This window comes from Nycticebus coucang, chromosome 22, assembly GCF_027406575.1.
Source record: "Nycticebus coucang isolate mNycCou1 chromosome 22, mNycCou1.pri, whole genome shotgun sequence".
Taxonomy (NCBI): Eukaryota; Metazoa; Chordata; class Mammalia; order Primates; family Lorisidae; genus Nycticebus; species Nycticebus coucang.
This window is the reverse complement of record NC_069801.1, coordinates 11545824-11570221: the sequence shown is the minus strand read 5'-3', so window position 1 is coordinate 11570221 and position 24398 is coordinate 11545824. Positions and strand designations below refer to the sequence as shown.

Sequence of the window (24398 nt, the reverse complement as noted above, 5' to 3'; positions counted from 1 at the left end):
AAAGAAATATTGAAATATTTATACATAAAACAGATGACTGTGGCGGTGCCTGTACTCAGTGGGTAGGGCGCAGGTCACATACACCCAGCTGGCGGGTTTGAACCCAGCCAGGGCCAGCTAAACAACAATGAACAAAAAAAAAAAAAAAAAGAAAAGGAAAGAAAGCCAGGTGTTGTGGAAGCGCCTATACTCCCAGGTACTTGGGAGGGTCAGTCAAGATAATCCCTTAAGCCCAAGAGTTTGAGGTTGCTGTGAGCTGTGACACTACAGCACTCTACCACAGAGGGCAACATAGTGAGACTCTGTCTCAAAAAAAAGAAAGAAAGAAAGAAAAAATGGGATGACCATGATGTACTTGAAAATAATAGTTATACAAACTCCAGCATTTTGTGTTATACCAAGGAATAAGTTTCTTGGGTATTTTTTTTTGGACAGAGTCTCACTATGTTGCCCTCAGTAGAGTGCCCTGGTGTCGTAACTCACATAAACTTCAAACTCCTGGGCTCAAGTGATTCTCTGGTCTCAGCTTCCCAAGTAGCTGGGACTATAGGCACCTGCCACGAAGCCCGGCTGTTTTTAGAGATGAGGTCTTGCTCTTGCTCAGGCTGGTTTCAAACTCCTGAGCTCAAGCAATCCACCCATCTCGGCCTCCAAAAGTGCTGGTATTACAAGCGTAACCCACCGCGCCTGGCCTGGTTTTGGGGGGGGTTTTGTTTATCTGCTTTTTAACGAGACATGGACTCCCTATGCTGCTCAGGCTGGACTTGAACTCCTAAGTTACTCTCCCACCCCAGCCTCCAGAATGACTACAGCAGCCAGTGTGTCACCATGCATGGCTAAAATAAAGGGGTTTTGTTTGTTTGTTTTTTTGAGACAGAATCTCACTTTCTCTCCCTGGGTAGAATGCTATAGCATCACAGTTCATACCAACCTCAAACTCCTGGGCTAAAGTGATTCTCCCAAGTAGCTGGGACTACAGGCACCTCCCACAATGCCTGGCTATTTTTAGGGACAAGGTCTCGCTCTTCCTCAGGCTGGTCTCAACTCATGAGCTCAGGCAATCCACCCACTTCAGCCTCCCAGAGATGAAATAAAGATGTTAATTCATTAAGGCACCCCTTGGATGGAGGCCAAGAGTACTATAGAGGGAGGAAAAATAACAATAAATTCAGGTCAATAAGGTTTTGAAGGGGTTAGGGTCAGGGCAAAATTTTGCTTAGCTACCAAAGTGAATGGCTGACACCCAAATAAATGGAGCAATGATTCCTAATATTACTGAGAAACAAACTCACTTCTCCTTAACCAGTTCTGCCAACTCAGAATAATTTTTTTTTTTTTTGAGACAAGAGTCTCACTATGTCACCCTCAGTAGAGTACCGTTGCGTCACAGCTCACAGCAACCTCAAACTCTTGGGATTAAGTGATTCTCTTGCCTCACCCTCCCAAGTCAGCTGGGACTACAGGCACCTGCCACAATGCCGGCTATTTTTCATTGCAGTTGTCATTGTTGGTTAGCTGGCCCGGGCCAGGCTCAAACCCACCAACCTTGGTGCATATGGCTGGCGCCATTACCACTGTGCTACAGATACCAAGCCATCAGAGTATTAATAAAATCTCAAACTGGGCGGCGCCCTTGGCTCAAGGAGTAGGGCGCCGGTCCCATATGCCGGAGGTGGTGGGTTCAAACCCAGCCCCGGCCAAAAACCACAAAAAAAAAATAAATAAATAATAAAATCTCAAACTAATGTCAGTGGTTCGAACAGAATCAAAACTAAAATTTTTAAAGTGAGGCTGTTCTAAATCTGCTTTAAAATATGACAAAAGGCAGAGAAGATCCCTTCATCCACAAGATCCATTTCTCCTACAATAGGAAAAAAATGAACCAAAGAAAATGCAAGTCATAGGGGAAGGGAGGAGGGAAGTTGGGGGGAGGGAGGGTAATGGGTGGGGCCACACCTACCGTGCATCTTAGAATGGGTACAGGGGAAACTTACTAAATGCAGAATACAAATGCCTACATACAATAACTAAGAAAATGCCATGAAGGCTACATTAAACAGTTTGATGAGAATATTTCAGATTGTATATGAAACCAGCACATTGTACCCCTTGATTGCACTAATGTACACAGCTATGATTTAACAATTAAAAAATATATATATTTAAAAAAAAAAGAAATAAAGAAAATGCAAGTCATTTCCAGTACCATCTTCATTTCCTTCCTTTTCCTTACCCCTCCCCATGTTAGTGTCCAAGGAAGAAAGTATCTGAGAGGCAAAAAAAATAGTTCATTTTTAGGCCAGGCAAGATGGCTCACGCCTATAATCCTAGCAACTCAGGAGGTCAAGGAGGTGGATTGGTCACAAGTTCAAGACAAGCCTGAGCCAGAGCAAGACCTCATCTCTAAAAACAGCAGGGTGTTATGGTGGGCACCTATAGTCCCAGCTACTTGGAAGGCTGAGGCAAGAGAATCTCTTGAGCCCAAGAGTTTGAGGTTGCTGTGAGCTATAACGGTACAGCACTCTTCCCAGGGCAACAAAGTGAGACTCTCACACACACACACAAAAAAAAAAAGGAAAAGTATCTGAGAGGGAGGAGATGCTACAAAAACAGGGGCAATGTGCCCAACAGTGGCAGAGGCAGAGTGGTTGGGGTATTACTTACAATGAGTATACATGTGATTAAGCAAATAAGTAAATGTACCTAGAAAATGGGAGTCAGGTTTCTCATTTTCTTTTTTTTTTTTTTTTTTTTTTTTTTTTTTTTTTTAATTTGGCCAGGGCTGGGTTTGAACCCGCCACCTCCGGCATATGGGACCGGCGCCCTACCCGCTGAGCCACAGGCACCGCCCAGGTTTCTCATTTTCTAAAAAAGGATTTACAAACATAGAAATGCAGAGGTTAGAAGAATTCTCATGTACTAAAACATATGTGAACCCACTGTTTTCAAACATATGACACAGAGGTATGTTCAAGAGTAGATTTAAACACATGCACACACATAATACACATCTCAGCTCTGTAGCAATGGGCAAATCAAATACTAAGATCTTCGTCTCTAGATACCCCTATACTAAAAGGAACCAGGGCTCCTTTGACAAATGGTTGATTCCAGAACTGGGACAAGAAAAGTACAAAATCATCCTTTGGGCCAGATATGGTGGCTCACATCTATAAGCCTATAGCACTCAGGGAGGCCAAGGAGGGTAGGATCACTTGAGCTCAGGAGTTCAAGACCATGCTGAGAAAAAGCAAGAGCAAGACCCAGATCCAGACCCAGATCCAGACCCAGACCCAGACCTAGACCAGACCCTGGCTCTACTAAAAAAAAAAAAAAAAAAAAATGGGCGGCGCCTGTGGCTCAGTGAGTAGGGCGCCAGTCCCATATACCAAGGCTGATATACCGAGGGTGGTGGGTTCAAACCCAGCCCCGGCCAAACTGCAACAAAAAAATAGCCGGGCGTTGTGGTGGGCACCTGTCGTCCCAGCTATTTGGGAGGCTAAGGCAGGAGAATCACCTAAGCCCAAGAACTGGAGGTTGCTGTGAGCTGTGTGATGCCATGGCACTCTACCAAGGACGACATAGTGAGACTCTATCTCTAAAAAGAATAAAAATAAAAATAAAAAAAAGAAAGAAAGAAAGAAATAGAAAAACTAGCCATAGTCGTGAGTCATGACAGGTACCTATAGCCCCAGCTACTTGTAACGCTGAGGCAGAAGGATCCCTTGAGCCCAGAAGATTGAGGTTGCTGTGAGCTATGATGATGCCACAACACTACCCAGGGCAACAGAGTGAGACTCTGTCTCAAAAAAAAAAAAAGAAAGAAAGAAAATCAGAAATGGGTGGCGCCTGTGGCTCAAGGAGTAGGGCGCTGGTCCCAAATGCCGGAGGTGGCGGGTTCAAACCCAGCCCTGGCCAAAAATCACAAAAAAAAGAAAAAATCAGAAATATTATTTCACCTGTGCCAGAAATAAAAATGCAAAGAATGATGGGGAAATATCAAAAAGACACAGCAGCTAGTTTGAAGGAGCTCCCACTGGTCAAATCTAGGATGATATGGGTATCAAAATAAATAATGGATTAAATCTATTAAAAAAAATCAGAAAGGGTGGTGCCTGTGGCTCAAGGAGTAGGACGCCGGTCCCATATGCCAGAGGTGGCAGGTTCAAACCTAGCCCTGGCCAAAAACCAAAAAAAAATAATAATAAATAATCAGAAAAAAATGAATCATTCATACAAATAAATAAGAAAGGGGGGGCGGCACCTGTGGCTCAGTGAGTAGGGCGCCGGCCCCATATGCCGAGGGTGGCGGGTTCAAACCCAGCCCCGGCCAAACTGCAACAAAAAAATAGCCGGGCGTTGTGGCGGGCGCCTGTAGTCCCAGCTGCTCGGGAGGCTGAGGCAAGAGAATCGCCTAAGCCCAGGAGTTGGAGGTTGCTGTGAGCCGTGTGACGCCACGGCACTCTACTGGAGGGCAATAAAGTGAAACTCTGTCTCTACAAAAAAAAAAAAAAAGAAAGGGGCCGAGCACAGTGGCTTATGTCTGTAATCCTAGCACTCTAGGAGGCTGAGGCAGGTGGATTGCCTGAGCTCACAGGTTAAGGGCCAGCCTGAGAAAGCACAAGACCCCATCTCTAAAAGTAGCAGGGCAGGATCAGCACCTGTAACTCAGCAGCTAGAGCACAAGCCACATACACCAGGGCTGGCAGGTTCAAACCCAGCTTGGGCCTGCCAAACAATGACAACTACAACAAAAAAATAGCTGGGCATTGTGGCAGGTGCCTGTAGTCCCAACTACTTGGGAGGCTGAGGCAAGAGAATCGCATAAGCCCAAGAGTTTGAGGTTGCTGTGAGCTGTGATGCCACAGCACTCTACTAAGGGTGACATAGTAAGACTCTGTCTCAAAAAAAAATAAAAAATAAATAAAAATAAAAATAAAAATAGCAGGGCATCATGGCGGGTGCCTGTAGTCCCAGCTACTCTGGAGGCTGAGACGAGAATTGCTTGAGCCCAAGAATTTGAGCTTGCTGTGAGCTATGATGCCATAGCACTCTACCAAGGTTGACAAAATAAGACTGCCTCAAAAAATAAAAATTAAATAAATAAATAAGGAAAGTTCTTGCCTACAGTAGAAAGTAGGAAGAATTATACAGTAAAAGATAATAATTACCATTTGGCAACAATCCCAGAAGTATATAATATGTATACAAGAGTTATCAATGAGCTGGGTGAGGTGCCTCATGCCTGTAATCTTAGCACTCTGGGAGGCCAAGACAGATGGATCACTTGAGCTCAGGAGTTCCAGACCAGCCTGAGCAAGAGTAAGACCTCATCGCTACTAAAAATAGAAAAAACTGAGGCAAGAGGATTGTCTGAGGCCAAGAGTTAGAAGTTGTGAGCTATGACGCCACGTCACTCTACTGAGTGACAGACTGAGACTCTATCTCAAAAAAAAAAAAAAAAAAGAAGTTTGAGGTTGCTGTGACCTGTAATGCCACCAGCACGCACTCTACCAAGGTTGACACAGTGAGACTCTGTCTCCAAACAAACAAAAAAAAAAAAACAAGGGCAGCGCCTGTGGCTCAAAGGAGTACGGCACCGGCCATACACTTGGGGCCAGCCAAAAACTGCAAAAAAAAAAAAAAAAAAAAAATCATCTTTTCACTACCACTTCCTTTACTCTCTATCTCCCCTCCTTTCTTTGCTTTATTTTTCCTCATAAGGCAGGATAGGCCATGGTTGATGGTTGTTGGAGTGGAACTGACAGGTAGGATTAACTTACATATTTTGTCTATTTTTGCAGGACATTTGTATGCTCAAAATTCTCCAAGGTAGGCTGGGCATGGTGGCTCACATCTATAATCCTAGCACTTTGGCAGGGCAAATCAGGTGGCTGCACATCAGGTGGATCGTCTGAGCTCAGGAGTTTGAGATCAGCCTAAGCAAAAGCAAGACTCTGTGTCTACTAAAAATAGAAAAACTAGCCAGGCATTGTGGCAGGCACCTACAGTACCAGCTACTCAAGAGGCTGAGGCAGGAGGATTGCTTCAGCCCTAGAGTTTGAGGTTGCTGTGAGCTATAACCCCACAGCATTCTCCCCTGAGTAACAGAGTAAGACTATCTCAAAAAAAAAAAAAAAAAAAAAATTTCTCCAAGATAGAATTTTAAAAGTATATCTAAAACACAAATTGGGCCTGGAAAGGTGGCTCACATCTAAAATCCAAGCACTCTGAGACACTGGGAGGCGGGTGGATTGCCTGAGCTCACAAGTACAAGACCAGCCTGAGCCAGAATGAAACTTCATCTCTAAACATAGCCAGGCTTTGTGATGGGCACCTATAGTCCCAGCAACTTGGGAGGCTAAGTCCAAGGGAATCACTTGAGCCCAAGAGTTTGAACTATGATGCCACAGCACTCTCCCAAGGGCAACAAAGTGAGACTCTGTCTCAAAAAACAAACAAACAAATAAATAAATAAATAGGGTGGTGCCTATGACTCAGTGAGTAGGCCGCCAGCCCCATATACTGAGGGTAGCAAGTTCGAACCCAGCCCCAGCCAAGCTGCAACAAAAAAATAGCCGGGCATTGTGGTGGGCACCTGTAGTCCCAGCTACTTGCGAGGCTGAGGCAGGAGAATCACCTAAGCCCAAGAGCTGGAGGTTGCTGTGAGCTGTCACGCCACAGCATTCTACCAAAGGGTGACAAAGTTAAGACTCTGTCTCTAAAAATAAATAAATAAATAAACACACACACACACACACACACACAAATATTAGTCATACAGTAATATATATGCTTCTTCATTAATGCATTAAATAAAAGCATCTAGCAGATCTAACAGCTACTATAATTTCCTATTTGTGATAAGCATAAATAAGGAGATATTTACAACATCCGTAAATGTGAAATGCAAAAATGTGTATTATTTGTACTGGTGACAAAAACCACAGTACTACTTACACTATGATGTTAATCAGTTTTTTCCCTATATTGGTAGTTGAAAATAGTATTAGATCCCAGTAAGAAGTTAGTGAAAATAGGGCGGCGCCTGTGGCTCAGTGAGTAGGGCGCCAGCCCCATAAGCCGAGGGTGGTGGGTTCAAACCCAGCCCTGGCCAAACTGCAACAACAAAAAAATAGCCGGGCGTTGTGGCGGGCGCCTGTAGTCCCAGCTGCTCGGGAGGCTGAGGCAAGAGAATCACATAAGCCCAAGCGCTGGAGGTTGCTGTGAGCCGTGTGACGCCACAGCACTCTACTGAGGGCAGTAAAGTGCCCTACAAAAAAAAAAAAAAAAAAAGAAGTTAGTGAAAATATTTTCTTTTTTATTTTTTTAGAGACAGGGTCTCACTTTATGGCCCTCAGTAGAGTACCATGGCAGTAAAGTGCCCTACCAAAAAAAAAAAAAAAAAGAAGTTAGTGAAAATATTTTCTTTTTTCTTTTTTATTTTTTTTAGAGACAGAGTCTAACTTTATGGCCCTCGGTAGAGTACCATGGCATCACACAGCTCACAGCAACCTCCAACTCCTGGGCTTAAGTGAAAATAAAGATGTATCTTCCCATCCAAGTTTAGGACTTCCTCCTGAATTCTGATCTAAATGGTTTTCTCTAAAAATACTAATATCCTTTTGACATAATGAAGTAATAAACTGTTTTTTTAACCTCCTTTCTTTTAACCCAAAGTAGCACTGAAATACTCCTGAATCCAAAAAAACTTTACTATAAAGAACATTATTTTTAAACATTAATGGTTGAGACAAAATTGGTAGTAGACATTTTTTGTGTACTACTTATCAATTTAATAATTTATGTACGACACAAATCACTATATATCAAATATAGTAGTTTTGAAAAATATAAAAATGTTTTTGAGTACATATGGCTCAGTTTGTTTGTTTGTTGTCTGTTTGTTTGAGACAGTCTCACTGTGTAGCCCTCGGTAGAGTGCTGTGGCATCACAGCTCACAGCAACCTCAAACTCTTGGGCTTAAGCGATTCTCTTGCCTCAGCCTCCCAAGTAGCTGGGACTACAGGCGCCCACCACAACGCCCTGCTATTTTTTTTTTTTTTTTTTTTTGTAGAGACAGAGTCTCACTGTACCGCCCTCGGGTAGAGTGCCGTGGCATCACACGGCTCACAGCAACCTCTAACTCTTGGGCTTACGCGATTCTCTTGCCTCAGCCTCCCGAGCAGCTGGGACTACAGGTGCCCGCCACAGCGCCCGGCTATTTTATTTTTTGGTTGCAGTTTGGCCGGGGCTGGGTTTGAACCCACCACCCTCGGCATACGGGGCCGGCGCCCTACTCACTGAGCCACAGGCGCCGCCCAACGCCCTGCTATTTTTTTGTTGTAGTTGTCATTGTTGTTTTGGCAGGCCCAGACTAGGTTTAACCAGCCAGCCCGAGTGTATATGGCCAGCGCCCTAGCTGCAGAGCTACAGGCACTGAGCCTATATGGCTCAGTTTTTAAATCAAAGGAATAAAATGATGGGGTAAATGCTAAAAAAAAATAAAAATCACAGCACTTGGGAGCCTGAGGCCGGTGGACTGCCTGAGTTAGGTTCAAGACCAGCCTGAGCCACAGCGAGACCCCACCTCTAAAAAAAATAGCCTGCCATTGTGGTAGGCATCTGTAGTCTCAGCTATTTGGGAGGCTGACGCAAGAGAATCACTTTCAGCTATTTGGGAGGCTGATGCAAGAGAATCACTTAAGCCCAAGAGTTTGAGGTTGCTGTGAGGTATGACGCCACGACACTCTACCGAGGATGACAAAGTCAGGTTCTATCTCAAAAAAATAAATATAAATCAGTGAGTCCAACAACTCTGGGAATCAGTATGTGTAAACATGGTAACAATCAAAGTCAATTCAAAGTATAACTACAAATGGTCCTTTGGTTTGTCAATGTTCTCGAATGACCCAAACAGAATCTAACACAAAGACAAGCATTCACAACAACAGAGTTTAATGCTGGAATCCAGCACCAGGTACACAGGACAGGAAGCAATGCTTTCCACTTGAATTTTCCCACAAATATTCCGTAACTGTAAAGACTGGTGCAGCTCCTTATATAATATAATAAAAATATTTCAAATGCTAGAGTTCAATTCATTTCAATGCTCAAAATCAAATCACAAGTAATTAAATCCAAGAATTCACTAAATTTAAGTTAGGATTTTATACAGCCATTCCCCTGTGTTTTTTTTGTTTGTTTTTTAGACGCCTGTAGTTTTCAACTTAGCAGACAGGGACACATGTAGGGGGAGCAATCTGAATCCTGCAATACTATAACATTATACCAAGAAACCTTTTCACTGCTAATCATATTCCAGCATACTAAAACCAGCTAGATATAGCACAAAAATTACATTTTTTTTTTTAAACAGAGTCTCATTACATTGTCCTCAGTAGGGTGCTATGGCATCACAGCTCACAGCAAACTCAAACTCTTGGACTTAAAAGAGTCTCTTGCCTCAGCCTCCCAACTGGCTGGGACTACAGGCACCAATCACAACACCCCGCTATTTTTTTGTTGCAGTTGTCATTGTTGCTTAGCTGGCCCAGGCTGGGTTCAAACCTGCCAGCCTCGGTGCATGTAGCTAGTGTCATAACCTCTATGCTACAGGCACCGAGCCAAAACTACATGGTTTTTAATAAAATGATTAACATTCTAATTGGTTTCCAAAGAACACCATGTGATTTTCATTCAAAATCTGAGTAGCTGTAAGACAAGTAAAAATAGTAAATTTCAAAAATTTTAAAAACCAAATAGTAAAAACCCTTAATTTAACTATAGATAAAAGTCACTTTAGTTTCTTTGTTCAACAAGCTAATGGGGCAACGCCTGTGGCTCAAGGAGTAGGGCGCCGGTCCCATATGCCGGAGGTGGCAGGTTCAAACCTAGCCCTGGCCAAAAACCAAAAAAAAAAAAAAAACAAGCTAATGTATGTCTGTTTCAAGAGGCTGAACCAAATTTTAATGACTATATGCTCAAAGTATTTTCAGACTACACTGTTTACCCTGTGGACTGGTTTACTAAAACTCAAACCAACACTAGAGTTTTTTAAATTAAAGCAAGGAAATTTACAATCTCCAATTGAATATATCAGTTTTATGAAATGTTTCAAATTTTCTTTTTATCTTTACTTGTTTTATTGTTGGGGAATCAAAGAATCAGGTTACACTGCCTGCATGTGTTAGGTAAAGCCTCTCTTATAATCGTGCCCTGCCCCCATGTTTCAAATATTTTTAAAAATTTAAGCAATATTTCAAACTAAGAGGAAAGTGAGACTTGGAAAACTATTTAGAAAAGCCTTCACTCATGTTACCTCTTTCTTTATAACTTCTATGTAAAATTTCCCAAAGCATTAGCGTTCACAAAATTTAAAATGTCTTGGTTCAGTGCCTGTGGCTCAAGCGGCTAAGGCACCAGCCACATACACCTGAGCTGGCAGGTTTGAATCCAGCCCAGGCCCGCCAAACAACAAGGACGGCTGCAACCAAAAAACAGCCAGGTGTTGTGGCTGCAACCAAAAAACAGCCAGGCGTTGTGGCAAGCACCTGTAGTCCCAGCTATTTGGGAGGCAGAGGCAGGAGAATCACTTGAGCCCAGAAGTTGAAGGTTGCTGTAAGCTATGATGCTACAGCACTCTACCCAGGGCGACAGCTTGAGGCTCTGCCTCAAAAAAAAAAAAAGGGCGGCACCTGTGGCTCAGTCGGTAAGGCGCTAGCCCCATATACCGAGGGTGGCGGGTTCAAACCCGGCCCCGGCCAAACTGCAACCAAAAAATAGCCGGGCGTTGTGGCGGGTGCCTGTAGTCCCAGCTACTCGGGAGGCTGAGGCAAGAGAATCGCTTAAGCCCAGGAGTTGGAGGTTGCTGTGAGCTGTGTGATGCCATGGCACTCTACGGAGGGTCATAAAGTGAGACTCTGTCTCTACAAAAAAAAAAAAATTTTTTTTTAAATGTCTTATAGGCAGTGCCTATAGCTCAGTGGGTAAGGTGTCAGCCACATACACCAAAGCTGGTGGGTTCGAACCCAACCAGGGCCAGCTAAAATCAACAATGACAACTGCAACAAAAAAATAGCCAGGCGTTGTGGTAGGTGCCTGTAGTCACAGCTACTTGGGAGGCTGAGGCAAAAGAATTGCTTAAGCCCAAGAGTTTGAGGTTGCTGTCAGCTGTGATGCCACAGTATTCTATCAAGGGCGACATAGTGAGACTCTGTCTCAAAAAATAAGTAAAATAACATTTCTTATAAATCAAGCCTGAAACCTCTTCCTAAGCATACTAAGCAATCCCAATCAAGCGTCTACAACAAAGTTAGCTGGAAAAAGGTGTCCTCTACACAAGTCACACATTATCATTCTTCCTCGCAGTAAGTCTTTTATTTTCTCCCACTCCACCGGAGGCATTCTTCTCAGGAAGTAAAATACATTTTAAGCATTCTGTGTTAATTTTTAATGCTATTTCAAGAAAACTCTCAATTTTATTTTATTTTTTTTCAGTTTTTGACCGGGGCCGGGTTTGAATCCGCCACCTCCAGTATATGGGGCCGGTGCCCTATTCCTCGAGCCACAAGCACCGCTCTCTATTTTATTTTTTAAGCCGGGTGGTGCCCGTGGCTCAGGGGGTGGGGCACTAGCCCCATATACTGGAGGTGTGGGTTCAAACCCGGCCCCAGCCAAAAAATAAAAATAAATAAAAACTGTAAAAAAATATATATATATATGCAAAAGCCTAACAAATATGCAAACCAACATTCAAGAGAACTCAAAATCAGATTTTATTTCATAGATAAGATTGGGAGCTTTCAGGGTTGATAAAAGTTTACAAACTCTGCTCTCAAATGAAGAAACAATGTAGCAATGACACAGGCTAAACAGTCAAATTTATTTAAGTCTAAAAATATCTCTAGTAACAGAGTAAGGACAAGGAAACACTTCATATTATCCTATATTGTCCAAATATATGTAAAATGTAACATTCATTGCACTAGTTAAACTCAGGAAAGCCACCATAATAAAACATTTCAAATTAGCAATAACAAAATACATTTTTAAATGGATCTCATTTTTTGACAGAATTTTTACACAAGGGTCTTCTTCACTCCACCTCTGCATAATCTTTAACCTAGTCTCTAAAATCGAGGGATAGAAGAACCTAAGTAAGTGACTGACTTAAAATCTGAAAAGGTATAAAAAAATGTTTAAATCCTTAAAGGGTTCTATTCATTTGCTCATTCTAAATCACTGAGTTGCCTTTGCACACACCTCTCCCTCTTACAACTGAAAGACAGCAACCAATTGTTGTATAACTCCTCCCTTCCCCCTTCAACCCAGCTAACATACAAAGGAAAGGACTTTCTCTATTGTGCCCCTGTAAAGAATCTTTGTTAACTAAAACCCGATTCAGAAGTAGTTCTCATTTAATTTTTTAAATTAGCATAATGAAAGCTACGTATAAAGATAACAACAGATTTATTATTACTGCAGGAAGCTAAAGGCAATCTTCAAAACGCTCTGATTACATTTTAAGGATTTAGTCTTTCTTTGGCACCGAGTGGATCAGCATCCTTCTGTGAATCTATTGTCCACCAAGCACCGATCAAAATATAAATAAAAAATAAATAAAATTGAATTTGACCTTTTTTCCCCTTAAGCTACCTTGCCCCAAAGCTGCTGTCTGAATTTTTTTTAAATCTAAATACGTACTACAAAAGCTTCATCACTGTTAAGAGAACATTCACCTTGAAAACGTTTTATATAATGTATTCCCAGCGTACACCTCTTAATCCCATAAAACAGTTATTAGTTAATGTAATCAGCTAGGGAAAAGGGTAAAAGTAGGCAGTTAAAGCTCAGTTTTAATATTGCGCCGTACTGCATGTTTGTTTCATTCTGACTTCCTCAAGACACAAGAAGTGAATACCGTTTAGTTTTCTGGCAGAGCCACCATTCTGGTCCAACCACCTTTTTATTCTTTTCACTTAAGTTATTTAGATTTAGTTTTCCCTCCCAGCGGCAATCACACATTTTACAAAACATATTCCACAATAGGAATTTAAAAGGCCTTGCATTCTTCCAAACAAAGTCCATTTAGTTCCACAGCTGGATCAGCAGGAACATTTCTGGTAAATGCAGAAAGGTAAGAATCCAGAAATCAGATTACCAGAATGGGGGATGGGGGGGTGAGTGTGGGAAATGGGGAGTCCCAGAGCTGGGGTTGAGGGGAGATCTCTCTCTGAGTATCTTTTAACACTTTTTGGAGCCATAAAAATGTGCTATCTAGTCAAAGGGCTAAATAAATATTTTTTAAAATGTAAAAAAATCACCTTTAAATAAAAGTTTCGGGGGAACGCGATCTGTCTAGTTTTAAAATAACCTGATTTCCTCAGTAGCATCTGCTTTGACGCGGCAATAGGTAAGATACTCGAAGATAGTCGCGAGCAAATTGCCAGCTAAGCCATCTTTAATACAGTAATGTTCCTCCAGACAGCCGCTTTCCAAGGCAGCTCGCATCCTCCGCCCCCTCCTCCCTCTGTGCATTCTGAGATCTGCTCTGCTGATTCCCACATAAAGTGGGTCCTGGCCGCCATTTTAGAAAGTCATTCACACAAGCCGGGCCGCAGCACCATCCGCTAAAAAGCCTTCCAAAACTGTGTTGGGGGGATTTGCTCTTTCTTCTCCCTACACCCTCATCTTGCAAAGGGCTCAAACTCCCAGCCATAGGCATGCAATGTCGCTGGAATCAGCATAATTCGAAATGACACGTCTGGCCACAGAACACAGAGGAGCAAGCGAATGCTGCAATGCACATGTTTGCACGTCGGTGCATATGAATTTCCCAAGCATAGACCTACAGAGAAAGTCCACAAGGGGATTAAAGTGAGCACATCTAAGTGTTTTTTCCACTCGAATAATCTGCACCTAACGATTTTTCCACCAAAACTCTGTAGATACTGGGGGCGGGTAAGGGGTGGAGCCCCGCCGGGAAGGGAAAGTTCCCATCTGCTTCCCAATTCAGGTCTCCCCTTTCTCCTGGGGCACAGAGGTGGATTTTTGCTCCCTGCCATCGCCTTGCTGGTTTCTCAGGCACAGCGTAGTATACACCAGGACAGTCCCTGGAAGCGCGCACCTCCCCCGCGGCCGGCCGAGGACAGCTCCCGCAGGTTATGAATGGCCTCACTATTCCCGGCTCCTTTTCACACGCGGACACGCGCAGACGCGCGCTCCAGCGGCGAGGATTTAATACCCCAGTAACAGCAACCACCAACAGAATCAATGATCCTCCATTTGAAAGACAGAGGAGCGCCGCCGCCGCTGCTTCCATTTCCTCCTCCAAGCGGCTCCAGAACGAGCGACGCAATCTATTTTTCCCATGGTGACTCACTAATAAGGACGCCCCATAATTTCCCTCGCTCACTAGGCAGTAAGAGGAATTAAAAGTCAACCAAACTTAAAACCTTGCGGGGTCTTAAATATCGGGAGAAACAGTCGCTTTCGACCGCAATCATAGATGTGCCATGCAGGGTCCTTCTCAATCTGCACCCCATCCCAGCCCCCCGTCACGCCGAGCGCTTTATACCGAGGCCTGTCATGTCACAAAGAAAACACGCGCTGGACGGTAGTGGACGAGGCGCATCCAGACCATTCTTACAACTCACAAAGATATTCAGCGAAGTTTAAAAATTATCACATCTTTTTACCCATCTGATTAACGAATTCGGGGGTGGGGCACACCAATATCTAAAGGTGGCGACGCGACCCCACGCCAGCCTCTGAGCCCCCTCCACCAGGGACGCGGGAGCAGGGGAGGCCAGGGCGCCGAAACGGGCGCATCCGTCCCCGCAGGACCGAGAGACATTTGCCATCCATTTCCACTGAGTTTCTAGTCCGTAAACGGTCCCGAAACGCGCGGTGTCTCCCAGTTCCGCGATGTGCCTACGTTACTTACCGAGGCTTGTGTTTCTGTACCTTCCCCCTGGCATGAAACCCTCCCGGAGTAAGACATGTCTGAGCGCTCCCTGAGCGGAGCGGGACTGCAGCGGGACTCCCGGGCTGGCCGGGCTCCGGAGCCGGGACAGCGGCGCGCAAGGACACGACCCGGCCGGCGAGCACGGCTGCCACCGGCTCTCTGGCGGACGCGAGGGCACCCTCCGGGCGCTAGCCGCGCCGAGGCCGGGCCACAGCCTCCTCCCGCGGCCGGGCGGCCGGCTCCGCAGAGACCCGAGGCCCAACTCCGCGACGCGGGCCGAGCGGCCGGCGAGCGCAGCCCGCGCGCCCCCAGCACCCGCCGGTGGGTCTGGGGCTGGGGTCCTCCCCACCAGTTCCGCGCTCGGGGAGGGGCCGGCAACGGGCCGGAGCGGGAAGCGGCGCCCGAGGAGCGAGCGCGGTCCCGGGCCTCGTGTCACTCACCGTTTAAAATGCTCGATGATCTTCTCTTCCCGTACATTCTCCGGTAAGTTGCCCACCCAGAGGTGCCTGGTTTCCCGGACCATGCTGGGCGGCGTGCCGGCGACCGCTGTTGCTGGCTCCCCCTCGCCGGCTTCGTAGGAGACCGTCAGCGCCGGGAGGCGGGCGGCGGGGCGACGGCGGCGGCGGCTGCGGCGGTGGCGTCGGCAGCGGCGGCGGCTCCTCCGGCTCCCCCCCGTGCAGAGACCATCCCTCTCCCCCAGGTTCTGACTCTCGGGCCTCGCAGCTCCGCTCTGCCGCCACCACACACCCGAAGCCGACCCTCGCGCTCCGGCAGCGCATGCGCCCGGGCAGCGGCGGGGAGGCGGGCGGGGGGAGCAGGAGGAGGGGCGAGCGGGACCCGGGCGGCAGCGACTACGACGGAGCTGGCGCTGTGGCAGCCGGACGCTTCCCACCGGCGCGCGCGGCCCGCCTCCCGCCTCCCGCCTCCCGGCCGCCTCCCCCTCGCCGCGGGCACGCGCGCGTCCTCCCCCCTGCAGAGGCCGAGACACCGAGTTCCTCACAGCAGGCGCGCAGGCGCGCAGGGCTGGGCGGGGGAGGGAGGAACGTGGGGCCGGGAAGGAACGCTCGCGCGCTCGGCCCCAGTGCGCAGGCGCGCAGCCGAGCTGGGAGGCGGACCGCCCAGCTAGAGAGCTGTCAGGCCCTGGGCGCTGGGCAATAGGAGCAGTTTCCAGCTCCTCCAGCAGTAGTCCTAGGGGCAGGCCTGGTAGAAGAATAAAAGAACTGGTGATGTTGATTTTGATAGGGTTACAAGTCAAAGCGGCTGCCAAGGCCTGTTTACTAAAACCAGGACCCCTTCCTTCTGCTCACTCTGTGGCCACCTCCTGGCCTTTTCAGGCACTTGGATCCCCTCCTGCTTGGGAAAGTGATCAGAAAAAAAGCTGCCTTTCTCACCGCCCAACTAAGCAGTGACCGCTTCAGAAACCCATCCCTCCCAAGAATCATTGGCTTGTAACATTAAGCAACTTTTTTATATAGGATCTTGCGAAATCTTTTGCAATCCATTTTTGTCAATCGTTACGCTTTACAAGGAATAGAACTGAGACATTCTAATATTGTTCCTCTCAAAGGATTTACCATAATTTAATATTTTATTTAAGCTGAGGAAGGAATTAGACGTCTGTGCTTTCCAAGCCAAAAGACTTCTGAAACCTGCAATTGAATTTATATTCAAAGGTCAATGTCCAGGAATCTGGGGAAAACATACAAAGTTAAGGCAACTGTATTTAGTAGGGAAAAAAGGAATTGTTCAGAATAAAATAGCAGGTCAATTTTCTTTTCCATTTTTTATCCACAGAAATATCAGAGGTGTGGTGCTTCAGGTATAGACCAGATATTAAATATTTGGTCTCATTGTCTCCTTAAATATATGCTAACTAAAGTCAAACTACACTTTTTTTATTTTTTATTTTTTTGAGACGGGCTGGCTCTGTCATAGGGGCTGGAATGCAGTGGCTTCATCATCGCTCACAGCGACCTCAGACTCCTGGGCTCAAGCAAACCTCTCCTATCAGCCTCCCAAGTAGCTGGAACTACAGGCATGCCACCACACCTGGCTACCAAAACTACAACATTTTGAAGTGGAAAACATTGTCACCATAAGCAATGGCACAAATATCTGAGGTCGCCTGTGTTTAATTGTTTCTTTGTAGTTAGTCCTGGAGCAAGTACTATCCGGAGTGCCTGGCTATAGTACCCCACCACCATGCTTTGTGAATGGGGTCATGCACTCCAGCCTGGGCAAGATAGTGAAAACTCCATCTCCAAAATTAAAAAACAGAGGACTGGGCATTTACATTTGACCATTTTTCTGTCACAACAATCATCACATTATGAAAGTCAGACCAGCACTCTATTACCTAAACTCATTAAACTATACAGTACTATAAATGTGGCTGCAGTTAGTAACTGACACGCAGTTTTTTTTGTTTTTTGTTTTGGGCCAGGGCTGGGTTTGAACCCACCACCTCTGGCATATGGGGCCAGCACCCTACTCCTTTGAGCCACAGGCACTGCCCTGACACACAGTTTTTCATGAAGCATGAATTTCTTTTTTTGTTTGTTTGGTTTTTTTTGTTTTTTTGTTTTTTTTGTAGAGACAGAGTCTCACTTTATGGCCCTTGGTAGAGTGCCATGGCATCACACAGCTCACAGCAACCTCCAACTCCTGGGCTTAAGCAATTCTCTTGCCTCAGCCTCCCGAGTAGCTGGGACTACAGGCGCCCACCACAACGCCCAGCTATTTTTTGGTTGCAGTTCAGCCAGGGCTGGGTTTGAACCTGCCACCGTCGGTATATGGGGCTGGCGCCTTACCGACTGAGCCACAGGCGCCGCCCGAAGCATGAATTTCTATACAAGCACCCACAGTTTGAGGAGCATTTTTTTTTTTTTGAGACAGAGTCTCACTATGTCACCCTCTATAGAGTGCTGTCACATCACAGCTCACAACAACCTCAAACTCTTGGGCTTAAGCAATTCTCTTGCCTCACCCTCCCAAGTAGCTGGGACTACAAGTGCCTGCCACAATGCCTGGCTAGGAAGCACATTTTTAAAAAATGATGTGAACTGGGCAGCGCCTGTGGCTCAACGGGTAGGGTGCCGGTCCCATATGCCGGAGGTGGCGGGTTCAAGCCCAGCCCCGGCCAAAAAAAAAAAAAAATGATGTGAACTATTCATTTAAAACCTAGACTCTTCAGGCCTGTAATCCTAGCACTCTGGAAAGGCAAGGAAGGAGGATCGCTTGAGGTTAGGAGTTTGACCCAGCCTAAGCAAGAGAGAGACCCCTAGACCTGATCTCTACTAAAAATAGAAAAATTAACAAAGGGTGGTGGAGGCCCACCTGTAGTCCCAGCTACTAGAGGGGCTAAGGCAGAAGGATTGCTGGAGCCCAAGAGACTGAGGTTGCTGTGAGCTATGACCCCATGGCACTCTATTCAGTGCAACCAAGTGAGATTCTGTCTCAAAAAAAATTCAAGGGTTGAGAAAAATGTAAAGGCTGTTTGGAAGCAAAATCATTAAAAGAGAGATTAGTAATTAAATATGGTATTCTGGGCAGTGCCTGTGGCTCAAAGGAGTAGGTTGCCGGCCCAATATACTGGAGGTGGCGGGTTCAAACCCAGCCCCAGCGAAAAAACTGCAAAATAATAATAAATATGGTATTCTTTTTTTTTTTTTGAGACAGAGTCTCACTTGGTCACCCTTGGTAGAGTACCATGGCATCTTAGCTCACAGCAACCTCAAACTCTTGGGTTCAAGTGATCCTCTTGCCTCAGGCTCCCAAGCAACTGAGATGACAGGCACCTGCCCTGGCTATTTTTTAGAGACCGGTTCTCACTCTGGCTCCGGCTGGTCTTAAACCTGTGAGCTCAGGCAGTTCACCCGCCTCGGCCTCCCAAGTGCTGGGATTACAGGCATGAGTCACCTTGCCCAGCTTAATATGGTATTTTTTATCTCCACAGCAAGAAAAGGATAAGGTAAGAACAATTAAAAAGTGTTTATAGGGCAGCGCCTGTGGCTCAAGGAGTAGGGCGCCGGTCCCATATGCCGGAGGTGGTGGGTTCAAACTTAGCCCTGGCCAAAAACCAAAAGAAAAAAAAAAAGAAGTGTTTATAATACTCTATGACAAAAGAAAAAGGAGACATTAAGTGAAAATTAAGTAACTCGTTTACCAATTAAATTTTTTTAGTGTAATTAGCCTAAAAGTATTATTACAATAGTGTTATGGCCCCATGTAAATAGCAGAATACATACTTAATTTTTATAATTGAATGTGAAATGGGCAAAATTATTTACAAATACTTTGAAGCCCCCTGCCTTCTAAGAGGAGCACAGAAGAAACTGTAGTAGATTACTGGCATGCAACTTGTGAGTAAGCAAAGCTAAACGTTCTCTCCAAGACCCTCGGAGATCATTGAATGTCAAAAGATTAACAAATTAAGATATCATCCTGCCGGCTTTTCCTGCCGGCTTTTCTAGGCTTGACACCTGTGGCTCAAGAGGCTAAGGCGCCAGCCACATACACCTGAGCTGGCGAGTTCGAATCCAGCTAGGGCCCACCAAACAACAATGACAACTACAACCAAAAAATAGCCGGGCATTGTGGTGGGTGCCTGTAGTCCCAGCTACTTGGGAGGCAGAGGCAGGAGAATCGCTTGAGCCCAGGAGTTAGAGGTTGCTGTGAGCTGTGATGCCACACAATGTACCCAGGGTGACAGCTTGAGGCTCTGTCTCAAAAAAAATGATATCATTGTGCCAGAGATTTATGGAATTGAGAAACTCTAACAATTCAAAATTCCATTAAACATCAATATTATAGCACCTGATGCTCAGATTCTCTGGAAGTCTTAATTTCATCAAAATAACTTTTCAGAATTGTGGGTACAAAAAGTATTCATATTTCGGGCGGCGCCTGTGGCTCAAAGGAGTAGGGCACCGGCCCCATATACCAGAGGTGGTGGGTTCAAACCCAGCCCCAGCCAAAAAAAAAAAAGAGAGAGAAATTGGAGACATCAAGTCCATTACCAGAAAAATAAGACAGATCCATGAAAAAAAAAAAAGTATTAATTTTTCTCCTTTCTAAAGTGAAGGATAAGGAAAAAAAAGTATTCATTTCAGGGCCTGGTGCCCATAGCATAGTGGTTATGGCGCCGGCCACATGCACCAAGGTGGCGAGTTCGAACCAGGCTCAGGCCAGCTAAACAACAACAACAAAAAAAATAGCCGGGCGTTGTGATGGGCGCCTATTGTCCCAGCTACTTGGGGGGCTAAGGCAAGAGAATTGTTTAAGGAATTGAGGTTAGAATTTGAATTCTAACCCAAGAATTCTTGAATTCTCAACCCAAGAATTTGAGGTTGCTGTGAGCTGTGATGCCATAGCACTCTACCGAGAAAGACATAGTGAGACTCTGTCTCAAAAGAAAAAAAAATGTATTCATTTCAGGTTTTTTGTTTGTTTGTTTGTTTGTTTTGAGACAGAGTCTCAGTTTGTTGCCCTGGGTAGAGTGCCATGACATCATCAATTCACAGCAACCTCAAACTTTTAGGATCAGGAAATCCTCTTGCTTCAGCATCCCCAGCAGCTAGGACTATAAGTGCCTGGCTAGTTTTTTTTTCTTTTTTAGTAAAGAGGTGGTCTTGCTCAGACTGGTCGCAAAACTCCTGAACTCAAGCAATCTACCCATTCAGCCTCTCAGAGCGCTAAGATTATAGACATGAGTAACAGAGCCAGGCCTTGTTTGTTTTGTTTTGTTTTGCTTTTGGTTTGTTTTCTTGAGACAGAGTCTCACTTTGTCACCCTGGGTAGAGTTTCATAGCATCATAGCTCACAGCAACCTCAAAGTCTTGGAGGCAAGTGATTCACTTGCCTCTGCCTCTCAAGTAGCTGGGACTACAGGTGCCCACCACAACGCCTGGCTGTTTTTGTGCAGTTTGGACAGGGCCGGGTTCAAACCAGCCACCCTCGGTATATGGGACTGGCGCCCTATTCACTGAGCCACAGGCGCTATCCCTCCAGTTTTGTTTTTAAATGTAATTACACTTCTCAAAAGCAAATTCTCAACTTATAAAATATCAACAGACATCAGGCGAAATAAATATGCAGATCTTTTTTTTTTTTTTGTAGAGACAGAGTCTCACTTTATGGCCCTCGGTAGAGTGCCGTGGCGTCACACAGCTCACAGCAACCTCCAACTCCTGGGCTTAAGCGATTCTCTTGCCTCAGCCTCCCGAGTAGCTGGGACTACAGGCACCCACCACAACGCCCGGCTATTTTTTGGTTGCAATTTGGCCGGGGCTGGGTTTGAACCCGCCACCCTCGGCACATGGGGCCGGCACCTTACCGACTGAGCCACAGGCGCCGCCCCAGATCTTTTAATGAACAAAACAAATTTCAATTATTTTTGATTCAAAAAAAATTTTTTTCTTTTTTTTAGAGACAAAGTCTTATTTTGTCGCCCTCAGTAGAGTGCTGTAGTATCACAGCTTACAGCAACCTCCAGCTCTTGGGCTTAGGTGATTCTCTTGCCGCAGCCTCCCAAGTAGCTGGGACCACAGGCGCCCACCACAAGGCCTGGTATGTTTTTGTTGCAGTTTGGCCGGGGCTGGGCCGAACCCGCCACCCTCGGTTTATGGGGCCCGTGCCCCACTCACTGAGCCACAGGCACCGCCCTCGAATCAAATTTTTAATGTGCTCCTATGGTACCGAAGGTGGCGGGTTCAAACCCAGCCCCGGCCAAACTGCAACAAAAACAAAAAAAATAGCCGGGCGTTGTGGCAGGCCCCTGTAGTCCCAGCTGCTCGGGAGGCTGAGGCAAGAGAATCAGGTAAGCCCAAGAGTTAGAGGTTGCTGTGAGCCGTGTGACGCCACGGCATTCTACCCGAGAGCAGTACAGTGAGACTCTGTCTCTACAAAAATAAATAAATAAATAAATAAATAATAACGTTACTGTAATTTTTTTTTTTTGCAGTTTTTGGCCGGGGCTGGATTTGAACCCACCACCTCTGGTATATGGGGCCAGCGCCCTACTGCTTTGAGCCACAGGCGCCGCCCATTATGTAATTTCAAATAAACAAATTCATTGAAGGAAAAATAGTTCACAGATAGATGTTGGGTTAAAAAGAGCAATTCAGATGGGAATTTTACTCGTTCCTACAAAACTTAGTATCTCGGGGGTGAGAGGCAAGAGGCAATAGGTGAAAACCTACCTAACAGGTACAATGAACACTATTTGAGTGATGGGCACACTTATTGCTGTGACTCAAACATTTGCTAGACAAATAAATAAAATAAAATAGCTGGGCATTGTGGCAGGTGCCTGTACTCCCAGCTACTAGCTAGGGAGACCTAGGCAAGAGAATCAATTGAGCCCAAGACTTTGAGGTCCCTGTGAGCTATGACACTACAGCACTCTACCCAGGGTGACAAACTAAGACTCTGTTTCAATTAAAAAAAGTCGGGAGGTGCCTGTGGCTCAGAGTAGGGCATTGGCCCCATGTACTGAGGGTGGCAGGTACAAACAGGGCCCCGGCCAAACTGCAAGAAAAACATAGCCAGGCATTGTGGTGGGTACCTGTGATCCCAGCTATTCACTACTCCGGAGGCTGAGGCAAGAGAATCACCTAAGCCCAAGAGCTGGAGGTTGCTGTAAGCAAGGGTAGGGTGTCAGCCTCATACACCAAGGCTGGTGGGTTCAAACCCAGCCAGGGGCCAGCTAAAATCAACAATGACAACTGCAACAAAAAAATAGCCAGGCGTTGTAGTGGACGCCTGTAATCCCAGCTACTTGGGAGGCTGAGGCAAGACAATTGCCTAAACCCAGAAGTTGGGGGTTGCTGTGAGCAGTGTGATACCATGGCATTCTAATGAGGGCCATAAAGTGAGACTCTATCTCTACAAAAAAAAAAAAAAGTGATCTAGGTAACCAAAAACATTTGTACTCACTTAATATTTTGAAATTTTAAAATATCTATTAAAAAAGCAACTTAATAATATCTCTGAGTTAAAAGTAATGTCTATGTTCCTTACAGATTCTTTCAGCATAACAAACACTATTTGACCTTGAACTTTGGGAGACACTGAAAAATACTGATGGTGTGAATTAGAGTGTAGTGGAAGCTCTATATTAAGAGTCAAAAATTCCTGTTCTAATTTTATACCTGGCTTTATATGGCCTAAGCAAATCAATGAAATCCACAGAGTCTCAATTTTCTGATCTACAAAATGAGGATAAAACCATCTGCTTTTTCCATCTAGTAAGGCTGCTAAAAGTAACAATTGAGAAAATATAAAGTGTTTGGGAGTAACACACTATATAAACTTCATGAATACCATTAAGTTTGCAGTTAATTTCACATCGATAGCAAAAGCAAGCATTAGTTGAAATAACACTACATTATCAATATATAACATTTTCATGATTACAGAGATTATAGCCAAGTCCCGTGGTCAAATCGATATGCAGCAATTGCATGTCAAGCATTCAGTCCCTTGCCTTTTTGTTTTTTGTTTTTGCTGACCTTTTCAATTGCAAAAGCTCTTAATAACAAACCCAAAAAGTACATGCCCTTTGAACAGGCACAAATCAACTGTTTGATTTTCTCAGTGCTTTTCATTTTTGCTGACAATGCATTAGGAAACACTGGAAAGCTTTTCCCTATTTCTATCCTTTTTTTTTTTTTTTTTGTGGTTTTTGGCCGGGGCTGGGTTTGAACCCGCCACCTCCGGAATATGGGACCAGCGCCCTACTCCTTGAGCCACAGGTGCCGCCCGCTATTTCTATTCTTGTTACAAATGTTTACAGGGCCAGAACTTCTTTAAATCACATATCCTTGTATGTTTTCAATAGACAAGCAACCAACCCACTCTTTTATTCCGATGATTTTTTTGTTTATCTTAACAATTAATAATTGATGCTTATTGAAAAGATCAAAAAGTAGGCTGTGATTTATCTACGATAAATGGACGGTGTTTCCTCATTTGTATGTCAAGGATAATTCAGAAAGGTGACATTAAAGCAGAGCCATTAGCAAAGGGGAATTAGAATAGATTTGTTTTCAATCAGGTCTGATTTTCACACTGTGAGGAGCTGCTCTATTTAGCATGCTAGACATGCTCAAAGAGTTCAGTCATGCGTAATGCAAACTCAGATGAGGAAAGCATACCAGTCTCAGAGTCAGGCTTTACAACTTAGCCACTAGAACAGATGAATTAATATCACCATTTGCTAGGAGGACAGAAGAACTACTAGATATTTAACAAGCATCTGGTTACAAAGCAGGTCCCAAGCTACTAAAATGAAGCTGTTTCCGGAAAAAACATTCACGTACAATAGAAGCATTTCTTGTTTTTGTTTTTTATTTATTTATTTATTTTTTTTGAGACAGAGTCTCACTTTGTTGCCCTGGTAGAGTGCTTTAGCATCATAGCTCGCAGCAA

At 45.0% G+C, this 24398-nt stretch overlaps 1 protein-coding gene across 3 annotated transcripts in view; it reads right to left on the bottom strand.

The window, feature by feature from the left end:
- The window catches only part of SPEN (spen family transcriptional repressor), a 113831-nt gene extending 98112 nt beyond the window's left edge, over window positions 1-15719 (bottom strand). For all 3 annotated transcript variants that reach the window (XM_053577184.1, XM_053577185.1, XM_053577186.1), the window contains exon 1: window positions 15410-15719. In XM_053577184.1, coding sequence (XP_053433159.1) covers window positions 15410-15492 — 83 coding nt within the window. In that variant the 5' untranslated portion in view covers window positions 15493-15719. The remainder of the gene's footprint in view (window positions 1-15409) is intronic.
- Window positions 15720-24398: the final 8679 nt, after the last annotated feature.